Here is a 19,323-nt window from a genome sequence, read left to right on the forward strand (position 1 = left end):
ACTGTCTTCCTCGTGTCATGCCAAGCAATTATTGTCACAGATATTTCTGTACCGAGCCCATCCCAAAATACCAGAAGAAGAAAAAAGAAGGGACTGAGTGATTGTCGCTCCCCTTTGTTCTGAGAGAGTAAACAGGTTACAGAAATAACACAGAGCTCAGTCAACCTTTGTACAGTGTTTAATATCACTGTTTGTTTTCATGTGATCAATGCTCACATGTCAGCAGAATTTCATGTCCTAAAAACAAAAAAGAATAAAAAGAACCCACACAGAATTTCAGAAGTGCTTGGAAAATCATGATGTTTAATAAAAGTAGCAGTAGATGGTGTAAAAGCACTCAAACACGTGTCAAAGTTTAAAAGCTTTTAACGAAGCAAGGAATGTAAAAACAAATTCCTCTTTTGATTGCTATATCTGTTATAGAGCACAATAATCCTGGGTGACTGTCATCCGTGTTAATGTTTAAGAAGAATTTTGAACCAGCTTCCTTGTGTAGTTTAATCTACAACAACCAGTTCAATCTCAACAACACCCTCACTTGCTTTACATGTTAAATTTTAATGAGCAGTGTAAATGCCTTATATAGAAAAGTGTGTCATTAGCTTGGTGGAGAAGGAGTCACACAACAGCATTAAAATACTGAAGTGACAATTCACATTTATACAGTACTTGAATAAATTAGTTACATTTTACCACTGCAACAGGCATTTTAGACTTAAATGTATGTTTCTTCCTGTTAAAATTGAGTTTTTCCTTCCCACTGTCGCCAAGTGCTTGTTCATAGAGGCTGTATGATTGTTGGGTTTTCTCTCTGTTGTTGTTACACAATAAAGCACCTTGAAGCAACTGTTGTGAGTTTGTGCTACATACATAAACTTGAATTTCATTTAATTAGAATTTGTTGTCATGTTGAATCCTACTGACTTGTACTGTTCTTCTGCATTTTACTGTTTCTAGTCATAGTAATCATAAATGATCCCTTAATTAAGCCTCAAAGATCAAAAACCCAGAGAAGGTAGTGTCGTCATCCTCATCAGCAAAGAGCCCATTAAATGGCTCTCCTCCAACCACCTGCAACCACACCTTGTCCCCGACCCCCAGATGCAGCACAGCTCCCCCTGCTGCCTGGTCCTCGCTGCCCTGGTAGTTGTCAGTGGTGTGGATGATTTTTGCACCGTTCTTCACGAGGGCCACTTTCACATTTCTGGAAAATACAGTGATGTGGTACGTGAAGAAGTAAGCACCTGCCGCGGAGCAAGTGAATCTCCCTGTTTGTGGATCGTAATGATTCTGCTCATTGTAAATAATCTTGTCAAACCGGATCGGTGCATTAGCTGCTGGGAGTTTAGTTTGAGCACTGAGTCCTACGGAGAAAGCACTTTTGGAAACAACAATTTCGTCTCCCTTTTCACCCCTATCGCCCTTTTCACCTCGAGCTCCTCTATCCCCACGATAACCAATGTTTCCTTTGTTACCTGGAAAACCCATGTCCCCTTTGGGACCTGGCCTGCCAGGTGGTCCCAATGGCCCTGGAATGCCTCTGTCACCTTGGAGGCCAGTTTCCCCTTTTTCACCCTGTGGTCCGGGTGGCCCTAAACGTCCTTCAGGTCCTGGGGGCCCAGGGAGCCCAAGCTCTCCTTTATTTCCTTTGAGGCCAACAGGCCCTTGCACTCCCTGTGGTCCCATTTTCCCAGGAAGGCCCCTATCACCATTATCTCCTCTTTTCCCCTTGAGCCCTGCTGGACCAGTTGCACCTGTAAATAATAAGCACACAATAAACCTTCTTTGAACTGTAAGTATGGTGTTTACAGTGCAGTAACATATTGCAAGTTACATACAGTGCAAACATTTTGATAAATTGCATTAATAAATGACAGTGGTTGTGACTCCATTTGCAGATAAATACACATATAGGTGCACATAGTGTATCGTAAAGACACATACCAGGTTCCCCTTTGTCTCCCTTGTGCCCATGATTGCCTGCTAGCCCAGTAGGTCCAAGTTCACCTTTCCAACAATGATTGATGAATTATAACGTTATTATAAACTGTGAAGGTGGCACCTAAAACATGCAAAAATAAATAAATAAATAAAGTTTCTCTTGTAAACTTACCTCGATCACCTTTGTCACCTCGGAGTCCGTCGCGGCCATCTCTGCCAGGCATGCCATTGTTCCCGGGATCACCTGGTATTCCAGGATATCCACAGACACAGCCTTTACTTTGGGTTTCTTGCTGTGCAACACATCTGAATGCCAAGACGAGGAGCAGTAAAGCGATCCTAAACCTTGTCTGCAACATTTTACCAGTTTTACCTGTCTAATGAAATCAATTTCCCACAACAAATAAGCCTGAAGTCTCAATCTAATGCATAGCTAGCCTTGTTGCAGCACGTTTAACTTAAAAGCTGGCATGCACAATGAAAGAAGAAAAGATATCAGCTACAGAAAACACAAGCTGAGAGACAGTTTCAGACGAGATTGACCTTAGACCTCTCAAAGCCATTGGTCTCTTTGTTGTTTTTGGTTTACTCATTGAGCCTGCCACACTGGTCACACATCACCTCTTCTCCAGTCTAGCCAAGGCTAATAATAAGCTTACACTCAAAGAGCCCTTGAGGGCCACACATGCAGAAGGCCACATAGTTGACATGAAGTGCCTATATAGTGAAGCAAACAAGATATTAACCTTAACCAAATAATTACATATTGAGAATATATGCTGCCACACCAGAAGATACCAAGTTTTTATTGAGCAATTAAATAAATGGTACTATGAATGGACAGTAGACTGGCTGTTAATAGCAAACTAAAATGTCAGTTAAAGCATGTATTTCACATATGTGCCATTTAGCAGCCAAACAGATGCAAGCAAGTGACCCCATAAACTGGATCACTGAAATAAAAGTGACCTTTTGTAGTCTAAACATTACATACCAGGACACTGCAAAAAGGCGTCACTATAATTGCATTTTGTTAAGTATCAAAATGGACAGAATAAAAGGATATGAAGGTTACACACACTTTGAAGTAGTTCTAGTCTTTGTTCTTACAATGGTAAGATCATCTATTAAAGGGCGTTACAGGAGCAGGGAGGGATTTAATATCTGACTGAAGTCTACTCAGCAAGGCAAAGGTTTGCTGGCACACAGGCTTGAATCAGAAACAAGCAGCCTAATCATTATGCTGCGCAGCATATGCTTTATTCGATTGTGTACAGTGAGCAGAGAAGAGAGGGATGGGCATGAGGGAGGAGCTGGAACATAAAACCAAGATAACGGGGGAAAGAAAAATTCACCCAACACCCTGAGTACACAGCAGTTGCTCAACTTTTGCTTTGTAAAAACTGACACAAATACCTCTTATCATACTGTACTTTATTTTTTTATTTTTTTTAAATAATTCTTCTTACAGGCTTCCAGATATAAATATATTTTAAAAATATAATACACATAAAAGGGCACATTCAAGCAGTGTAATCAACGGGCATCAGAGATGAAAAGTCCACTGTTGTACATGTTGGCTACTGCACATTTACTTGCTTGTTGCGCACAAAAGAGACACAGTACAATATGTAATCTAACAAACAAATAACAAGGGCATGGCTCAGAATGAATGACTCTCATTTATAATTTGAGGCCAGTATATCAGGACCCAGTCTTTGTAGTCCCATAACCAGGCACCACGTGAGGTTGATTTGGTTACAGAGGATACTGCAACAAGTCTTCAGACAAGATAGCAGAGACATCGTCAGTCATTAAGTTCCATTAGGTTTAAGGCTAAATAATTACAGGGTAACAGTAGCCATCCTAAAACAAGCAAAGAAATGTAATGTGTCAATAATTAAAAATGCATAGCATACGGCATGCTCTAACAGTGGCTTACAGTACTTCCGTAAATATATGTACAACTCTGATGACTTGCATTGTATAGAGATTTTATTTAAACACTTTGCAAGACTAAACCGATGCTGAAACACTGAGTTGCACGTAAAGTAAACATCTGGACCTGAAAAGTAACCAAATGGAGTTAAGAGTGATAGTTAGGAAACAGCACGTGAGATCCTGGGAGAGAGGAAGGGAAGGAGAGTCCAAAGAAGGAGAGCTACAGCATCTGACATCATTTTTTTCAAAGTGTGAATAAAACACTGTCTGGAAAAAGCAGCACTTTCAGGGAAACTGAGGTTAACGTGGCAGGTGCTACGAAGCTTAGGAAGGTTTTTGGGGCTACAATATTTGTGGTGTTAGGAGAGAGTAAGGTCTGGAAGCAGAACAGCAAGGGTAGTAATGGGTCTACATGATCTGACGGTGCATGCCATAGCCTGTCATACCAGACTGGGAAGCCCCACGGTTGCTGCCCATTTGGAGGCCAATTAAACTCTGTCCTTGGCGTAGCTGCTCGTCGGTGAATTCTCTTCGGTACCCCTGGGCTTTCCTGAATAGAAACAGCAATATGGTTACAGGATTAGCTGTGCAGTTGTGAAGATATTGAGTTCTTTTTGTTTTGTTTCGCTGTGTATCCACCTGTGGAACCAGTCTCTATCTCCTCTGTATTGACCGTCGTCTTTGGTGACAGCCAAACTCCCCAGAGCCATTAGGGTCCTTTGGACTGCTGCCATGTCTTTTCCTGTAGCCAGATTGTAAACATTTTGTAAATCATCTGGTGACTATTAAATAGAGTAAACATGACTGCATCAGAAGATAGAGTTTACCCTCCCAGAGATCTACAGTTTGAAAGACGTCAGTGGTTGTGACTCCATAAGCTTCTGCGGCTTGCAGGAACTGGGAGATCTTCTCCATTTGTTTAAAGGCCATCTGAGACTCTGGGATCTTTTTGATGGGTTCCTTCCCCCTCGGATAAAGGCTGTTGATGAGTCTACAGAGAATCTGGGACAAAAGAGGTCAGGAATCTGTATTGACTGTCATCAACCAACATACTGACCATACCATACTAATGACTCATGGTTCTTAAAGGAATAGCTCACCCAAAGACATTGTCATTTGACACGCCTAATCTAATATGGACATTTTTATTCTGGGTTGTAGTCTTATCTTCCCTTTCCAATTTGTACTTTAGTAACAGCTTAATTTCGAGAAGAAGTGTAGTCTCTGGAGAGGAAGGCTGTCTTCTAATTCACAAAAAGTCTGAGTCACTTTGCTGTGAACATGCAATGGCCTCTGATTGCATTACACTCTTATCTCTAGAGTTAATTATTAGGTCATAAATTGATGTATCTGCGTCATATGATTGTTTTCTCTGAGTTTTTTTTTTTAGCATTAGTCAGCTAAAGAGCATGGCAAAAGACAGCAAAGTGAAGGGTGCACTGGTAAGCATCTTCACTGTGAAGATAGAGGAGTTTTTAAATCAGAGGCTTACAGAGATCAGTATAGCCATAGTAGTTAGCAATTTTCAAACTGCCGTTTGCTATCAGTGACTTATCAATAACACAAAACACAAGTATTCTTTTAACAACCTAATTGCAACTTAGCCAATAGTACATAAAGAAATTCTAATAAAAAGAGAATATTAATATATTTATATTTTATATTTTTAGTATATTAAAAATATAAAAAACTTTTTTTTTAGACTTTTGCCAACCTTGGGCTCTTTAAATCTCACAGAGCTATCCTAAATTATTTAAGGCTAGCTTCTATTTCAAGCAGAAAACTATGCTGCAGACACTCACTGTTCCATCCATCAGCCATTTCTGGAAGTTCTGCTTTCCCGGCTGTGGTTTCTCCAGGTTTCCTCCGCACTGTGCAATTATCCAATCGACCAACCTTTGCTCCAGGTCAGGATCATACTTCTGCTCAATCTTCTCCTGCACCTCTCGACTCAGTCCGTAACTGGGCCCTCTGTTTGCCATTGTGGGTCTCCCAGGAATCTAGTATATATTTTCTATGCAGTGTGCAATTTGCCTGAAGAGAACAAACGATTTCATCATCAATCATTACACCAGTGCAATCTTCTCATGTTATATTTTATGTTACCATTTTGTCTGATCTAAATCAATTTTCCACATTGGTTACAATATTCTTTTAAATAAAACAAAATGTTAATGTTTAGATAAAAGCCACATCAGCACACGTCTCGCTTCCCATCCATCGGTCCACCCAGAGACATCTTTGGAGCCTCTAGCACAGAATGGGTGTGGTCCTCTCACTGCCGCCCAGAACACGGACAAGCCCTCTTATTGCTATGGCAACGATGAAACCCGTTTCCGGCACACCGAGCGCAAAGATGCGCTGTACTTGATGTCCGTTCGAGTATAACCTCCGCGCAGGCAACATGACGCAAATTAAATAATCAAATGTATTTTCACGAAAAGTTTATATCCTTTTTTTTTTCATTTTTTGAAAAGGGAGCTTCCAACAATATACAGAAGTTCACGTTGCGCTATTTTTAGCTGCAATAGAGTTTAATTTAATTACGTCAGTCCCCTTTTACGCATAAGCGTTTTGGGAATACATCACCTGCCGTTCACTGCATCGTTCACAAAGTGCGCAGTAAACTTAAATGTAATGCATGAAACATAAAGTCCCGTTACCTGATAACACCATGCCACATTGCTACGCATTCTGCAGCTTGTTAAAACAGAAAGGGAGCCGTCCAAAGCTCACATGGCAGCCGTGACGCCGCATTGTTTGCATATATGCATTATATGCTGCAAAAGTCATGCACTCACAGCGTTTTTATCGAGGGGGTGAAAAGCAATGATGCACTTACTACTGAGGACAGCAGGGAGAAAGGTCAGATTCGTCCCGTATCCGATGCGTTAATTCCGCTGAGCTAAAGCTGAGCTGAGGCTGAGGATGCTGAAGTGCTGAAGCATCCGTGCTGATGGCACGAGGCTGGACCTCACTTTGTCCGGGAGGAGCGAGCCACTGGTTTTATATGGCAGCTCCCCCGGGAGGTGTCCCCAGAGTCACTCTCAGCACAGACTGCGACGTGACTGCGCTCCAGGATAGTGGTCACTGTAGTGCACGCTCAGCTCATTCGGCATTGAACGGATCCTCGTCAAAGCAGAGGCACATGATGGTGTCAAATCAAATCTTTGAACTACTGCCTGCGACTTTAGGGCAATAGTAGATGGAGATCACAGCAAACAAGATAATCCTCTTTTATTTCATCATAGCTGATCAGTTGGCAGCTACACTGACTTGCTCAACAACAGTTGTCTATGTTGTGTTCTTTAAAGTGCTGGTCTACCTCCTGCGTTTCTGCACAGTGCAGAGACTGTTTGATTTCAGCACTGGGACCCATTCATTATAGCTAATTGAATTTGAGCTTTATCTTGGATGAGCACCGTGGTTCAACTTGGACAGTGTTCTTTTTTACTTGATCCAGCTACACGGTAACATAACTAAAATATGGGACACTTCTGTCCAAGCAGGAGCAACACAGTAAATGTAATTTATTAATACAGTCACAAGCTGACATCTGAGTTTAGTTTAAGCATGCCAGATGACTGGATACCCAGCTCAGCCATAAGATAAAGGTCACTGCTGCAGTTATGTGGACCTGAGAGCTCCCAAGTGGTTGGTTTCACCCCATTGAGCATAGAGCACCCAGTGGCCAGTTACATGTTAATAATCAACAGCTCAGCGGCTCCTTTCAGCAGGCCGGAGTTATGTAACAGAAATGTTGTGCAAATACAGAGAAACTAAAAACTCTTGGTTTCTGCTCGCACTGACAATTTACATTGTACAAGTATCACTATATTCTTAACCCTACTTAGTAATGGTGCTGATATACGTTCGGGTGTGACTTTTTGTATTTTCCCCAGTTAGACAAAAATATAGATAAAAATCCTGACTCTGAATATACTATATTTTCCAACTAACATCTCCCAGTGCAATTTATTCTGAATGCACCTGAATGCAGCTTTCAGTTGCTCTTTGTCACCACATAATGTTGCTTGTGTCATCTGTGTGTGCACTTTCACAGACTTGAGACCTGCACTCTAGTGTGCAAAGGTTTTATTAGCCAAAAACGGGTGAAAAGTGATTAAAAAGGCACAGGAAAACTGTGTTTCTAAGTAAAGATGGAGGAGGGAAGGAGGGGAAAAGACAGCCAAACAGTAAGAACAACGGCAGAGACAGCAGCAATGGCAGACCTAAGAACGGCTTACCAAACGTAACACTTGATACAATAACCTGGAGCACATACAAATGCAACCTGAAGATACAAGGGAACAGCTAGCAGGAGGGCTCCCTTACAATATAGTTTTCAATTTTCCAACATGTTGACATGATGAAGTACGGGATGAAAAACATAGATGGATAAAAGGTCATATTTGGCGGTGCAACATGCCGTTGTTTGGTAATATCCTTGAGGGTTGACTTCCCAGTTAACAAAGTCATTATCTTTTAATCTTAGGAACATCTCTGGCTCACTTTCCTATTCCTTACTCAGACCATAGTGGTCAGCTTATCGATGAGATCGTCAATGGTGTAGACCATAAGCTTGATGTCGTCCTTGTCAGACATGCGGTGCTGGCCATGTCGTCGGAGGATGACGTCCACGTCGGAGCTGAGGACACGCTCTGCAACCTGCATGGAGATGTGCCAGGGGACATCCTCGTCTTTGAGCCCATGAATGAGCCGCACGGGGCAGGTGATGGGGATGGGACTCTGGAGAACACAGTGATTTTCTGCCTCACGCAAAAAGTCCATGTTAAACTTGTAAACACCCTCCTCCATGTGTTTGGTGGGTATAGTCCACTCCCCCTTGGCCTCAAACTCCTTGCGTGTCTGCATTTGAACACAGAAATATCACACTTAGATGAGAAAATATTTAAAACAAAAAAGAATTACACATGTTATTGTATTTTATATTCTCACCTCCAGCGGAAGAGAGTTGAACGCTGTGACAACATGATCAGCGGCAGTGGAGATGCCCACCAGTGCAGCTGTCTTCTCTGGTCTGGCAATGGCTGCCAGCAGCATAAGCCAACCACCTATACTGGAACCAACCAGTATCTACAAGATGGCAAAAACACCACAAATTAAATATAGCTCAACTGATAGTTGGGAAAAAAAACAAAACCCCCAAAACAAACAAAACAAACAAAAAAAAACTTGGATACCTCACTTCAAACATTTTTAAGAAACCACACATTCATGCAGTAGAACGGTTGAAAACAAAAGCTGTGGTATCAATGTGGCAACAGTGCCATCTTCTGGTGAAATGAGGGGGGAAGCAACACTGGAGGTAGAATTTAGAAAGGTTTTACATCTCTGTTATTGATTCGCTCATGAACCCAGTTTAGTTACTGCAAATGAGAATTTTAAATGCACCCATTGAGGTGTCACTAAACCTGCTCCCAGCCCTGTTTTGCCTTTACTTGTTAGCTTTGGATTCACTGTGCAGAATAACGTTAAGTGCTGAGTTTGACACTAGAAGGCAATTTTCAGATTCATCTGGTAAAAGGGGAGATTTTCTCCGCGTCCACCTTCAACAACAGCAGAATTTCAGGACATTACAAGTAGCTGTGGCTACTGCCAGCTATGGCTGAGTATGCAGCTTACACGTAAATGTAGAGATTTGAAGCCTCCAGCACACAGACTCTAGGGAAGGGTTTTCAATGCAGCAACAGAAATGCCGTGCTCAGCAACTGACCTTATGAATATTTTTGTACATTTATAAGATCAGAATTTTTCAGTAGAGGACAATAAGATATTCTTTAGGTTTTGAATTGGGGAATATTTTGCATGTCATGTGCATATGTCAACTTATTTTAGGTATTTTGTTGTGTGTATTTTGTATGCGTTTTATCGGTCTACAGTCATGTGAAAAAAATTAAAAATAAAGCTTTCACTGGAGTCCTGTACTGCTTAATTGTATCCTCTTGCGGAGCCACGCGCTGCTCCCATCACTTCTGCTGTTTCTGTTGCCCTCTGACCACCTGCAGGTCCAATCAGCTTCTGTATCATACCGTCTCAAGCTTTATTTTAAGGATCATTGGTAATCAGACATAAACCCAGCACTGTCAGTGAAAGACCCCACAACTTCCCAGCCTAAAATGAGACTCATCCTCATTTAAAAAAAAAAAAAAACATTTGCAGGATTGTGCATCGTCAATGGAGTCAGTGGGTCAAATTTTCAACACGTATGTAGCTCAACAATATCCTTACTTAGCACGTTGGGTCTCCTGCGGCTCCCTCCTCTCCCCCAAAATGTAGTTTACGCTGCAGGAGACTCAGTGCGCATCACAAATGTGCATGTGCATAAGTATAGAAGTGGGACTACTACTATACTACCACAATACTTTGCTCACGACATGACATTATTTGTCTATTTAATATTTTTGCAATATGCTGAATACTAGAATAAAATAATCACCTCCTTTTATCAATATTTGTTTTATCCCACAAGATAAAATTATCTTTATTTATTTATTTTTGCAGCAAAATGAGATTGGCAAGCATACCTGCATTTCTGGTAAAACCTACTATAAATGTTGCCAGAAGACAGACTGACTCTGGTAATTGCCAACTTCAAATACACTGAAATGTGATGATGCATTACTTACCTGTAGGTTATTAAAAACAACATAGTTGCAATTTAACAAATTGAAGAAATGATTGAAGCTCTATTGCATTTAGGTCCTTATTTTCAAGGTTTCACATATTTGTTTGTCTGATATTACTGGTCTAATGAAAACCTTTGAGGATTATTCTCAGGAACCTGATAATCTTAATGCAGGACCAATGACCAAGCCTGCCGTTCCAAATTTACATAACTTGACTGATTACTTACCTCCTCTAACTAGCAATGGAATTAGCCTAGGAAATATTTACCTGTGGCCCCTCTGCCAACTCATCCAACACAAAAAGGACATCTTTTTTCCAGGTACCAATAGTTCCTTCTGATAGCACACCTCCTGAGGCTCCATGTCCTGTGTAATCAAACCTGGAAAACCACAAATAGCACAAAGTGGGTGAATATCTGAAGCTAAAACAATGGCAAGTCATACAAGGCTACAGACAAGTTTATGTGGACCTAACAAGCCTCTTATTGTTCAGAACTGGAGCCACTTGATTAACCAGGAACTTCAGACTTCACACGATGAAAGGTGGCGGTATTTTTAGGATAATTAAATTATTCATCAATTCATTCCTCCGTGCTTTAACAGACAACTATTCATTTTTCTTTCCATCATATAACTCTAACTCACTTTTTTTCTTCCTGACATTTGTTCTACTGTAACAAGTGAATTTCCCCAGTGTGGGATTAATTAAATCTATCAATTAATCTATATATATTTCCATATAGCTATAATACTTTTGGTTTTCAGTTTACTTACTAGATCTTGTTTTGGTTTCAGCTAATATAAAAGATGCATCCCAGCAAAAAAAAAAGTCTCAGTTACAGTATATTCAAAAGGTATATAGAAATTGATATTGTGTGCAAACAAAAACACCGTATAGCAACAGCATATTTTTAATACTCTCCTACATATAGAGGTGTTTTCCTCTATTAACTTCAACATTAACAAGCACATTAAAAGACAACACAGCTGTACTTATTGGTCACTTGATTCTTGTTTGCAGATCAAATTTCTCTATTTTTAATTCTATATCAGTTGGATGATGGGTTTCCCCCCCAATTCATTTATTTCATTTGTGCCTCTTGCAGTCCTATAGCTCGCTTTGGATTGACTGTGTTTAGCTTTATTTTTTAAACTTGATTTAATGCCATGCTCAGCATCGGGCTTCTCTCTCAGAGTGATATGTTTGGATAACTTACCTGAGGTATGAGTGTCCCAGTGACCTACAGAACTCTTCCAGCGCCTCAGCTTTCTGTCCATTCATGTTGGAGCCATAACCTGGGAGGAAAACCACACCTGGGCTCTTTCCCTTCACTCTCCTGTAGGCCAGCTTTGGGAGATCTGGTCGTGAAGCATACTGAACCGAAGATTTGTGCCTCCTGGGTTCTGTTTCACAGAACATTAGTTTTGTTATTTATTGACATTGAATATTATTTATTGATATTGAATTTGTTACATTAATGACTCCCTGTACAGAATTTTCGGTCAGTTTTGCGAACTTTGCTGGACACATGTCATGCCCCGCGTAGGATAAAGCTCATCTCGATGCAAGAGCATGGGCATTTCTTTCACATCGCTGGAACATACCAGCGATTTACTCAAGCGAGTGTAATTAGCTTTCTAAGCATTTTAGAAATGCTACAGAATTTGACCAAAAATGGCGCAAAAGCATTCCGAGCGTTAACATTTCGCCGTTCATGTCCTAAAATATTTTTAGGACGACGCAGTCTGTGCGAGCCACACCCCCTCCGACGTGTTTAAATACCTCTGTAAGACACACGAACGTTACCGAGTGTTCCTGCCATAAGAGGACACCTCAACAAACCTTCCAGACGCTTTGAAGACAGAGCTGCGAGCCCCCCATTGCTTAAAATCTGCGAAAGTCCTCTGCGGCAAGACCTCAGCGCGACGGCTGCCATACTGCTCCGAGACCACTGAGGAAATATCGCGAGAGTTGGAGCCTCGTTTCAAGCCACATAACAGTTGTAGTTCAAAGTAGATGTACATTGCGTCCTGTACTACATTCCTTTACTTCAGTGGAAATATACTGCCTTAGCAATAAAAGCCACGCATTAAACTTGCACTAAAAGTATAATGAAGAAAGAAAATGTAGACATTTACACATTTGGGTGGGTAGCGGGTACCTCAAAAGGCTATTAAAGTGGAATACTTAAGAAAATGTCGTCACCTGCACCAGTGCAGTAAAGCTTCTTTATCTTGGCAATCACGAAAAAAAAATATTTAAAATGAAGTTTGTTATTATTTCTCTAAAACAAGCATACTGTAACTATAAGCCCCTTTTGGTCACTCTTTAATTCTTAAGTGCATTCACTGAACTGACAGCAACACTCAGACTTAGTAATACTAGCTCAAAAACGCATTAAGTTGTTTTAAAAAAAGACTAAATAGATAATAATAATAATCATCAGTGTGCAGATTATCAAACCTGTAGTGCACACATGTATTCAACTTAATAACTACAGAAAAATAGAAAACAAAAAAGCACACACAAAAACAAACAGTGAGGTCTCTACATACAACTATGTATTATATTACGTAAATATTTAAGAAAAGGATCACACATTAAATAAGCAACGCAAATCAAGTAAATCAAAATAGCTGTTGTGAGCAATACTGCCTTTATTTATGAGTAAATATCATCTGTCATGTTGTAGTTTTATAGTGTTTTTTTAAGTGTTTGTGCAGTGTCATGTATCATGTTTGATTTATTTTAATATCTTTAATATTAAATAATATAACAGAAGACACACGCCAAAAAAGAAAATATAACATAAAAGTAACAGAAGACTATGAAAACTAGTAAATGTACTACTTATTAACGTTTCTAAGGTTTCACGCATGCAATCCAGTGCTCGGGGTTAGCAGATGCGCGCTAAGCTACAATCAGTGAAGCAGTGTGCCTATTTTACTGTGGGTAGGGGTAACAGAGGGGGTGACACTGCTGCGGACATGGTAGCCGAGAAGTTGTTGTGACCGTCATGTGAAGTGTCAGTTTGTAACATGACTCAGAGCGTCACAGGCGGAAGGTCACGGAGCAGCAGAACGGAACGGAAGCGGGAGTAAAAAGCCTATCCGCCATTGTGGAATATGGTAAGGGATATTCCAGTAAGGCACTAGTCAGTTTGGGCTTGACTGATAAACACCATCTGTGGCAGGATCGGACACGTTAACTGACGCCCTCTCCGCAGACACAAAGTCGCCGTTTGTAACTGCCAAAAGCAGCGAATCGTCGTCAGGATCTGAACACGGCAGGAGGAAAGGAAAAGGGAAAAAACGCCGCCTTGTAACGTTAACAGAGTGATTGGACAACCGAAGAGACGAGCCAGCAAAGCACCAAAGTGCAGAGAGGGAGAGAGAGAGGAAGCCGTGGACAGTCTCACAAACAGCCATCAGTTTCGGTTCCTGGAGGATGTCTGCGACCACCGTCGATCAGGTTCGTGTGTCGGAAGCGGAACGGTGCTACGGATTTAGCGGTGCTGCGGAATGAAACTTTGCCGACAACAGTTTGATCTGGCTCGGCAAACAGGCTCCAAAGTCTTTGATGTGTGATAGCTATTAGCTGTAATGTAGGCCGACTGTACTACTAATCAACTCTAGCTGTAGCCGGGTGGGTTTGCCAATGCGGCACCGTTTACTGGATGTCAGAGCGTTTGACATCCGGTCAATAATACGAAGCAACCTGTAAATGTTAGCATCCGGGCTGATGCTTCAGCCTGAGGTTGACTGGATCGTCGACTTATATATTTATTTATGTAGGGATACAGCCTGCTCTGTCAGTGTGCGTGTGTTTCTTGTTTCCTGTCGTGATCTGATACTAGTCTCATTTCTTTCTTTTCTTTTTTTTTTATGTATTTTTTCCTCAGAGACCTAAAGGACAAGGAAATAAAGGTAAGGCTTTATACTGTGGCGTTTCCAGTGTGGCACTGCAGGCTGTTTTCATGTCCAATTAGCTACCATGCTATTCAAAACTGCAGCTTATTTATGTTAGCCTTGTTTACTTTAGCTGCTGAAAACCTGTGAGTAAAATGTTTCTGATTACATCTTTCTTTCTGAATTTCTCGTATTGAATGTCCCTTGTTTCTGATCTTAGTGCAAAACGGATCAATGCATCAAAAGGATGGTGTAAATGATGATGATTTTGAGCCTTACCTAAGCGGCCAGACAAATCAGGTAAGGAGGCACACGAGTACCATGTATTATGGACAAATGACTTGCACACAGAATTTTCTTGCTTGTTTGTTGTCACTCTGTATAACCTGTGACTTTTTTTTTGGCCACACAGAGTAACAGCTATCCACCAATGTCTGATCCCTACATGCCCAGCTACTATGCTCCATCCATTGGTTTCCCTTACTCTCTGGGGGAGGCTGCTTGGTCCACAGCAGGAGACCCACCTATGCCCTACTTAACTACCTATGGACAGATGAGCAATGGCGAGCCACACTTCATCCCTGATGGTGTTTTCAGTCAACCGGGTGCCCTGGGAAACACCCCTCCCTTCCTTGGGCAGCACGGCTTCAACTTTTTTCCGGGCAATGCAGACTTTTCCACCTGGGGTACTAGTGTCTCTCAGGGCCAGTCCACACAGAGCTCAGTCTACAGCAATAGCTATGGGTACGCCCCTAGCTCGCTGGGTCGAGCCATCACGGACGGACAGGCGGGCTTTGGAAGCGACACCCAGCTCAGTAAGGTCCCGGTGCTGAGCAGCATTGAGCAGGGTATGACGGGGCTAAAGCTGGGTACAGACATGGTGGCAGCTGTCACCAAAACTGTGGGCTCACCTTTAGGAGGCACAGCAGGTATGAGCAGCATGTCGGCCAGCAACCTCCCTCCGTCTGTCAGCTCCTCTGCACCTAAACCCGCTTCCTGGGCAGCTATTGCCAAGAAGCCGGCCAAACCACAACCCAAGGTCAAACCCAAAGCCAACATGGGGATAGGGGGAGGCGCCGCTATTCCCCCACCCCCTATAAAGCACAATATGAACATTGGTACTTGGGATGATAAGGGCTCTCTGAACAAGCCCCCATTAGCTCAGACTATGATGCCCCCCCAGCCTCTGGTGCAGCAGCCTCTCCTTGGTCAGCCACAGCCCTTACTGCAGAACCCTTTACCCCCTCAGCCTCAGCACCAGCACCAGCACCAGCACCAACACCAACACCAACACCAACCCTTCCAACTCCAGTCTCTCCAGTCCCCTCAACACCCCCAGCCTCTGCCCCCTGGTCCTCCACACCTGCACCTTCCTTCCCAACCCCCTCAGCCTCTTCATCAGCAACCACCCCAACAACCTGGCCCGCCCCCTAACCGCTGGGTGGCTCCGAGGAACCGTGGCGAGGGCTTTGGTCTTTGTGTTGGAATCCCACCGAGTGCCTCCCCTTGCTCTGGAGAAGTGCACCCAGTGCTGGAGAAACTTCGTGCCCTCAACAACTACAACCCCAAAGACTTTGACTGGAACTTGAAAAATGGGCGCGTTTTCATTATCAAGAGCTATTCAGAAGATGACATCCACCGCTCAATCAAGTACTCTATCTGGTGCAGTACAGAACATGGCAACAAGCGCCTGGATGGTGCTTACCGCTCCCTGGGCAACAAGGGGCCCCTGTACTTGTTGTTCAGTGTCAACGGCAGTGGGCACTTTTGTGGCGTAGCTGAAATGCGCTCACCGGTGGACTACAATGCCTATGCAGGCGTCTGGTCTCAGGATAAGTGGAAGGGCAAGTTTGAGGTAAAGTGGATTTTCATCAAAGACGTGCCCAACAACCAGCTGCGTCACATCCGGCTGGAGAACAATGACAACAAGCCAGTGACCAACTCCAGGGACACTCAGGAAGTGCCTCTGGAGAAGGCCAAACAAGTGCTTAAAGTTATCGCCACTTACAAGCATACCACCTCAATCTTTGATGACTTTGCACATTATGAGAAACGTCAGGAAGAGGAGGAGGCTCTGAGGAAGGTGAGATAATACATGCTTTAAGAGCCTTGTCCTCTGTAAATATCTTGTTTGCATGTGCCAAGGTAGTTCAGTTTTATCGCCCTTTAATTCAAAGGGAGGCTAACTTTCACACAGTCACTGCTGCAGGCTGTTGTCAGACTGTAATCAGCTGATCTTGTTCCACCTGCTCAGAGGTTGTAACATCCTGTTGCTGAATGAACAGTCTGCTGTAAATGGAAGTTCCCAGAGGCCTGTCAGCAGATTGACATGGCACCATTACTCATAAGCAGGCTCAAGAAAACACTGATTTCTCATCAGCCATCTCATGCTGCTGAGATTGCGACGATCTGCCCAAATGGAGCTGGATGCATTAAGTTTTCCTGAAATAGTCTAGATTCCTGGCATTCCTTCTGCCAGACAAAGGCAGACGCAGGCTCCGATCTTTCTTTGAACACCGAGCCCCTGCTCTCCACTGGCTCCTCATGCTTTATTAGCCTTTACCAACATAAGCTCCTGGCCTACAAACTGTCTGCAAATTGCCACGGCACAGTCGGCGCAGTTTGCCAGGAATATGTATTCTAAAAATGCACGGTGAGATTGTAAGTAAAAACGAGCACAGAATAAGCTTCTCATTGGGGAAACTAAAATATGTTACCGTGGTAATAACAGTGGTGTACCACAAATGTAGTGAAACTCCGTGGGAGGCTGCTGCTGTGGAAAAACATCAGCCAAAAAGGCAAACAACATGGTATCACTGATAGCTCTCTGCTGCATCCATTCTTAGATTCACCGGTATGCTAATCTAATGCGTTTAGAAACCTACCCCATCCCACGACCCACTCCCTTCTTTTCCACCTACTCCCCCACTACTGGTGCTCTATTGATGCTGTATTGGCTGCTCACAGCTGACCTTGTTAATATGCGCTGGGTTACTTTCTCATAAATATTTCAAGTCAGTGTTTTCAGGCTTCTGAAAACAACCTGTCAGTAGAAAGCCAGTTTCATCCTGCGCCGTTCTGCTTTTTGTATCCCTAACCTCCTACATGACAGGATCGGCCGAGTGAGGGCTCCGCCTCCTAAGGCTGACAAGGTTAATTGTTCTCTGTTGTTTGGCCAATCCTTCCTGAACTTTGAGAGGTGTCAAAGCAGCACAGCTACCTGCACAAAAAACACCTTCGCAGAGTGTTTTCTTTAGAAGTAACTTTGGATCGAAATGTTGTTACAGGGTTTGATTAGCATAACTAATTTGGTGATTAATACTCAGAGGGAAGCTCCTTCTTTCCTGTGGTGTGGATGCTCATAACATGATGGGATGAATTCCACTCAGCTGTAATACATGTAATACATTCCCCAGTCTTAGCTGATTGTTAAGGTGGAAAACCCTTTTTCTTACTACTTTTTACTAAGAAATGAATTACACGCTTTTTTAAAATTAATGTGACCCCTTTTCATGCAGCGATATAGACCTATAAGTCAAGTCTAGACTACATTTTGTGAAGCTTTCTGTGCTAAGAGCTCCTCTACTGGGGATAGAGTTACTCTGGGGCCTGGGTCTCTGGTTTTCCCAGAGCACTGATATGGACACCTTCAATGAGGTCACTACTCCGACTGAAAACTGGAGAAAACCATCAGCCTCTGGGGGGTTATTTTGACTCCAATGCCCCACTTGCATTTTACCTATTTTAGTGTGTCTTTACCAACTCTTCTAAATCTGCGACACACCCTTGTGTATTTGTTTGTCATTACTCATGTTTTGTTGAGTATGGCTGTCTGGAACTTGGCTTTAGAGTTATTACTACAAGCTGAGTGTCGTTGCTTCAGTCTCATGCCAGTATAAACATAGCTCGTTATTTGGTTAGTGCATACCTTAGGTCTTCTAAAGTCATTTTCTCTGTGTTTGTCTTACAGAGGACACTCACTCGCTTGCTGTCTCACTTATTTTCCCCACCAAACACCAAAATGCTCAAGGCATTTCTTACTTCAGTGACTGATTACTTTGCCTGCCAGTGTATTTTAAATAAATCAGCATGCCAACTATAAATCACTAAACAGCAGTATGTGATTTTTAGCCCTGTTTATAGAAGCTTTTTTGTTTTTAAATTAACCATTTTTTTTTGTATCTTTCAGGATTTTTCTGATGTCTTTAAGTGAAGCTGTGCTTGTATTTGTATGGTTTATACTGGATTGCAGTATTTAACACAGTATATATACATCGTTTTAGTATTAGTATTCTGCCACTAACCTTTAAATATTTGGAAGCCAAACTTTACATTTAGGTGGTTTCTTTATAAAGCTGCATAACCACTATACTCTTAAACACATGCACTCTGGTAATTATTCTGTGGCGATTTTCTAACACACATTATAAAGAATTACTTAAACTCTTAATTCATAAGTCAAGTATTGCTTATATATGTAGAATTCATATGAATTTGTATGTGAAGAAATGAGATTTGCTGACATGTTCAAAGGCAGTCCTTTGATACGTGCCTTCTAAAAACTGTATTTTATTGTATTTTAATCTCTGACAATCGTGACTATTAGTCTTTTGACAGACCTATAGGGCTTGACGTGAAGTGTTACTGAGTGTAATCCCAACTTCTTTGTGCACAGGAGTGCATCTACATGTTGACAATATAGATGATTTTGGCTTCAATATATCTTTATTCCATTACAAAAAAGGGATGTTGCACTTTTTAGATGGTGTTTTGTTTTTTTTTGTTTTTTTGTTTTTTTAATAATTGTTTTTTCTCCCTTGCTGCCCCAATTCTGGTACAATCCACTGATGATCTCTTTCTGTTTTTGTTGTTTTTTTTTTTT

The 19,323-nt window shown here is 42.0% G+C and overlaps 4 protein-coding genes across 7 annotated transcripts in view; 1 reads left to right on the top strand and 3 right to left on the bottom strand.

Annotated features, from left to right (window-relative positions):
• Positions 1-290: 290 nt before the first annotated feature.
• c1qtnf9 (C1q and TNF related 9) lies at positions 291-2,967 on the bottom strand. Its single transcript, XM_005912214.2, has 3 exons — positions 2,114-2,967; positions 1,945-2,007; positions 291-1,754 (listed from the first exon to the last, which is right to left on the bottom strand). Exons 1-3 carry the CDS (start codon positions 2,298-2,300, stop codon positions 985-987), a joined length of 1,020 nt encoding a protein of 339 aa, XP_005912276.1. The 5' UTR covers positions 2,301-2,967; the 3' UTR covers positions 291-984.
• Positions 2,968-3,401: 434 nt separating this feature from the next.
• Positions 3,402-7,852, bottom strand: tagln3b (transgelin 3b). Its single transcript, XM_005912213.3, has 5 exons — positions 6,725-7,852; positions 5,685-5,916; positions 4,710-4,884; positions 4,522-4,624; positions 3,402-4,432 (listed from the first exon to the last, which is right to left on the bottom strand). The coding sequence occupies exons 2-5, from the start codon at positions 5,862-5,864 to the stop codon at positions 4,291-4,293; spliced, it is 600 nt and encodes a 199-aa protein (XP_005912275.1). The 5' UTR covers positions 5,865-5,916; positions 6,725-7,852; the 3' UTR covers positions 3,402-4,290.
• Positions 7,853-7,962: 110 nt separating this feature from the next.
• On the bottom strand, positions 7,963-12,512 carry abhd10b (abhydrolase domain containing 10, depalmitoylase b). Of its 2 annotated transcripts, none has more exons than XM_005912212.3 (5): positions 12,376-12,512; positions 11,750-11,936; positions 10,801-10,912; positions 8,842-8,979; positions 7,963-8,751 (listed from the first exon to the last, which is right to left on the bottom strand). In XM_005912212.3, the coding sequence occupies exons 1-5, from the start codon at positions 12,467-12,469 to the stop codon at positions 8,410-8,412; spliced, it is 873 nt and encodes a 290-aa protein (XP_005912274.1). In that variant the 5' UTR covers positions 12,470-12,512; the 3' UTR covers positions 7,963-8,409. The 2 variants fall into 2 exon arrangements, with proteins under 2 accessions (XP_005912274.1, XP_005912273.1); XM_005912211.3 differs by having other exon boundaries at positions 12,316-12,511.
• A 902-nt stretch (positions 12,513-13,414) lies between these two features.
• Positions 13,415-19,323, top strand: part of ythdf3 (YTH N(6)-methyladenosine RNA binding protein 3) — a 7,002-nt gene continuing 1,093 nt past the window's right edge. Inside the window, exons 1-6 of one of the 3 annotated variants that reach the window (XM_005912208.3) lie at positions 13,416-13,661; positions 13,760-14,004; positions 14,435-14,459; positions 14,662-14,741; positions 14,854-16,524; positions 18,412-19,303. In XM_005912208.3, coding sequence (XP_005912270.1) covers positions 13,981-14,004; positions 14,435-14,459; positions 14,662-14,741; positions 14,854-16,524; positions 18,412-18,543 — 1,932 coding nt within the window. In that variant the 5' untranslated portion in view covers positions 13,416-13,661; positions 13,760-13,980 and the 3' untranslated portion in view covers positions 18,544-19,303. Of the gene's footprint in view, positions 14,005-14,434; positions 14,460-14,661; positions 14,742-14,853; positions 16,525-18,411; positions 19,305-19,323 lie in introns of those variants that run through there. The other 2 variants (XM_042223646.1, XM_005912209.3) reach the window with 2 other exon arrangements.

This window comes from Haplochromis burtoni, unplaced genomic scaffold (assembly GCF_018398535.1).
Source record: "Haplochromis burtoni strain Fernald_Lab_line unplaced genomic scaffold, NCSU_Asbu1 Contig_1, whole genome shotgun sequence".
Classification (NCBI taxonomy): Eukaryota; Metazoa; Chordata; class Actinopteri; order Cichliformes; family Cichlidae; genus Haplochromis; species Haplochromis burtoni.

Coding starts and splice junctions, on each gene's coding strand:
- c1qtnf9 (XM_005912214.2), bottom strand. CDS start 2,300: ATGTTGCAGACAAGGTTTAGGATCGCTTTACTGCTCCTCGTCTTGGCA. Junction 2,008..2,113: donor AGGTGACAAAGGTGATCGAG/GTAAGTTTACAA, acceptor ATTGTTGGAAAG/GTGAACTTGGACCTACTGGG. Junction 1,755..1,944: donor GGGAGACAAAGGGGAACCTG/GTATGTGTCTTT, acceptor TATTATTTACAG/GTGCAACTGGTCCAGCAGGG.
- tagln3b (XM_005912213.3), bottom strand. CDS start 5,864: ATGGCAAACAGAGGGCCCAGTTACGGACTGAGTCGAGAGGTGCAGGAG. Junction 4,625..4,709: donor AACTGTAGATCTCTGGGAGG/GTAAACTCTATC, acceptor ATCTGGCTACAG/GAAAAGACATGGCAGCAGTC. Junction 4,433..4,521: donor GATAGAGACTGGTTCCACAG/GTGGATACACAG, acceptor GTTTCTATTCAG/GAAAGCCCAGGGGTACCGAA.
- abhd10b (XM_005912211.3), bottom strand. CDS start 12,469: ATGGCAGCCGTCGCGCTGAGGTCTTGCCGCAGAGGACTTTCGCAGATT. Junction 11,937..12,315: donor CGTTCGTGTGTCTTACAGAG/GTATTTAAACAC, acceptor TCTGTGAAACAG/AACCCAGGAGGCACAAATCT. Junction 8,980..10,800: donor AGTTGGCAGAGGGGCCACAG/GTAAATATTTCC, acceptor GCCATCTTGTAG/ATACTGGTTGGTTCCAGTAT.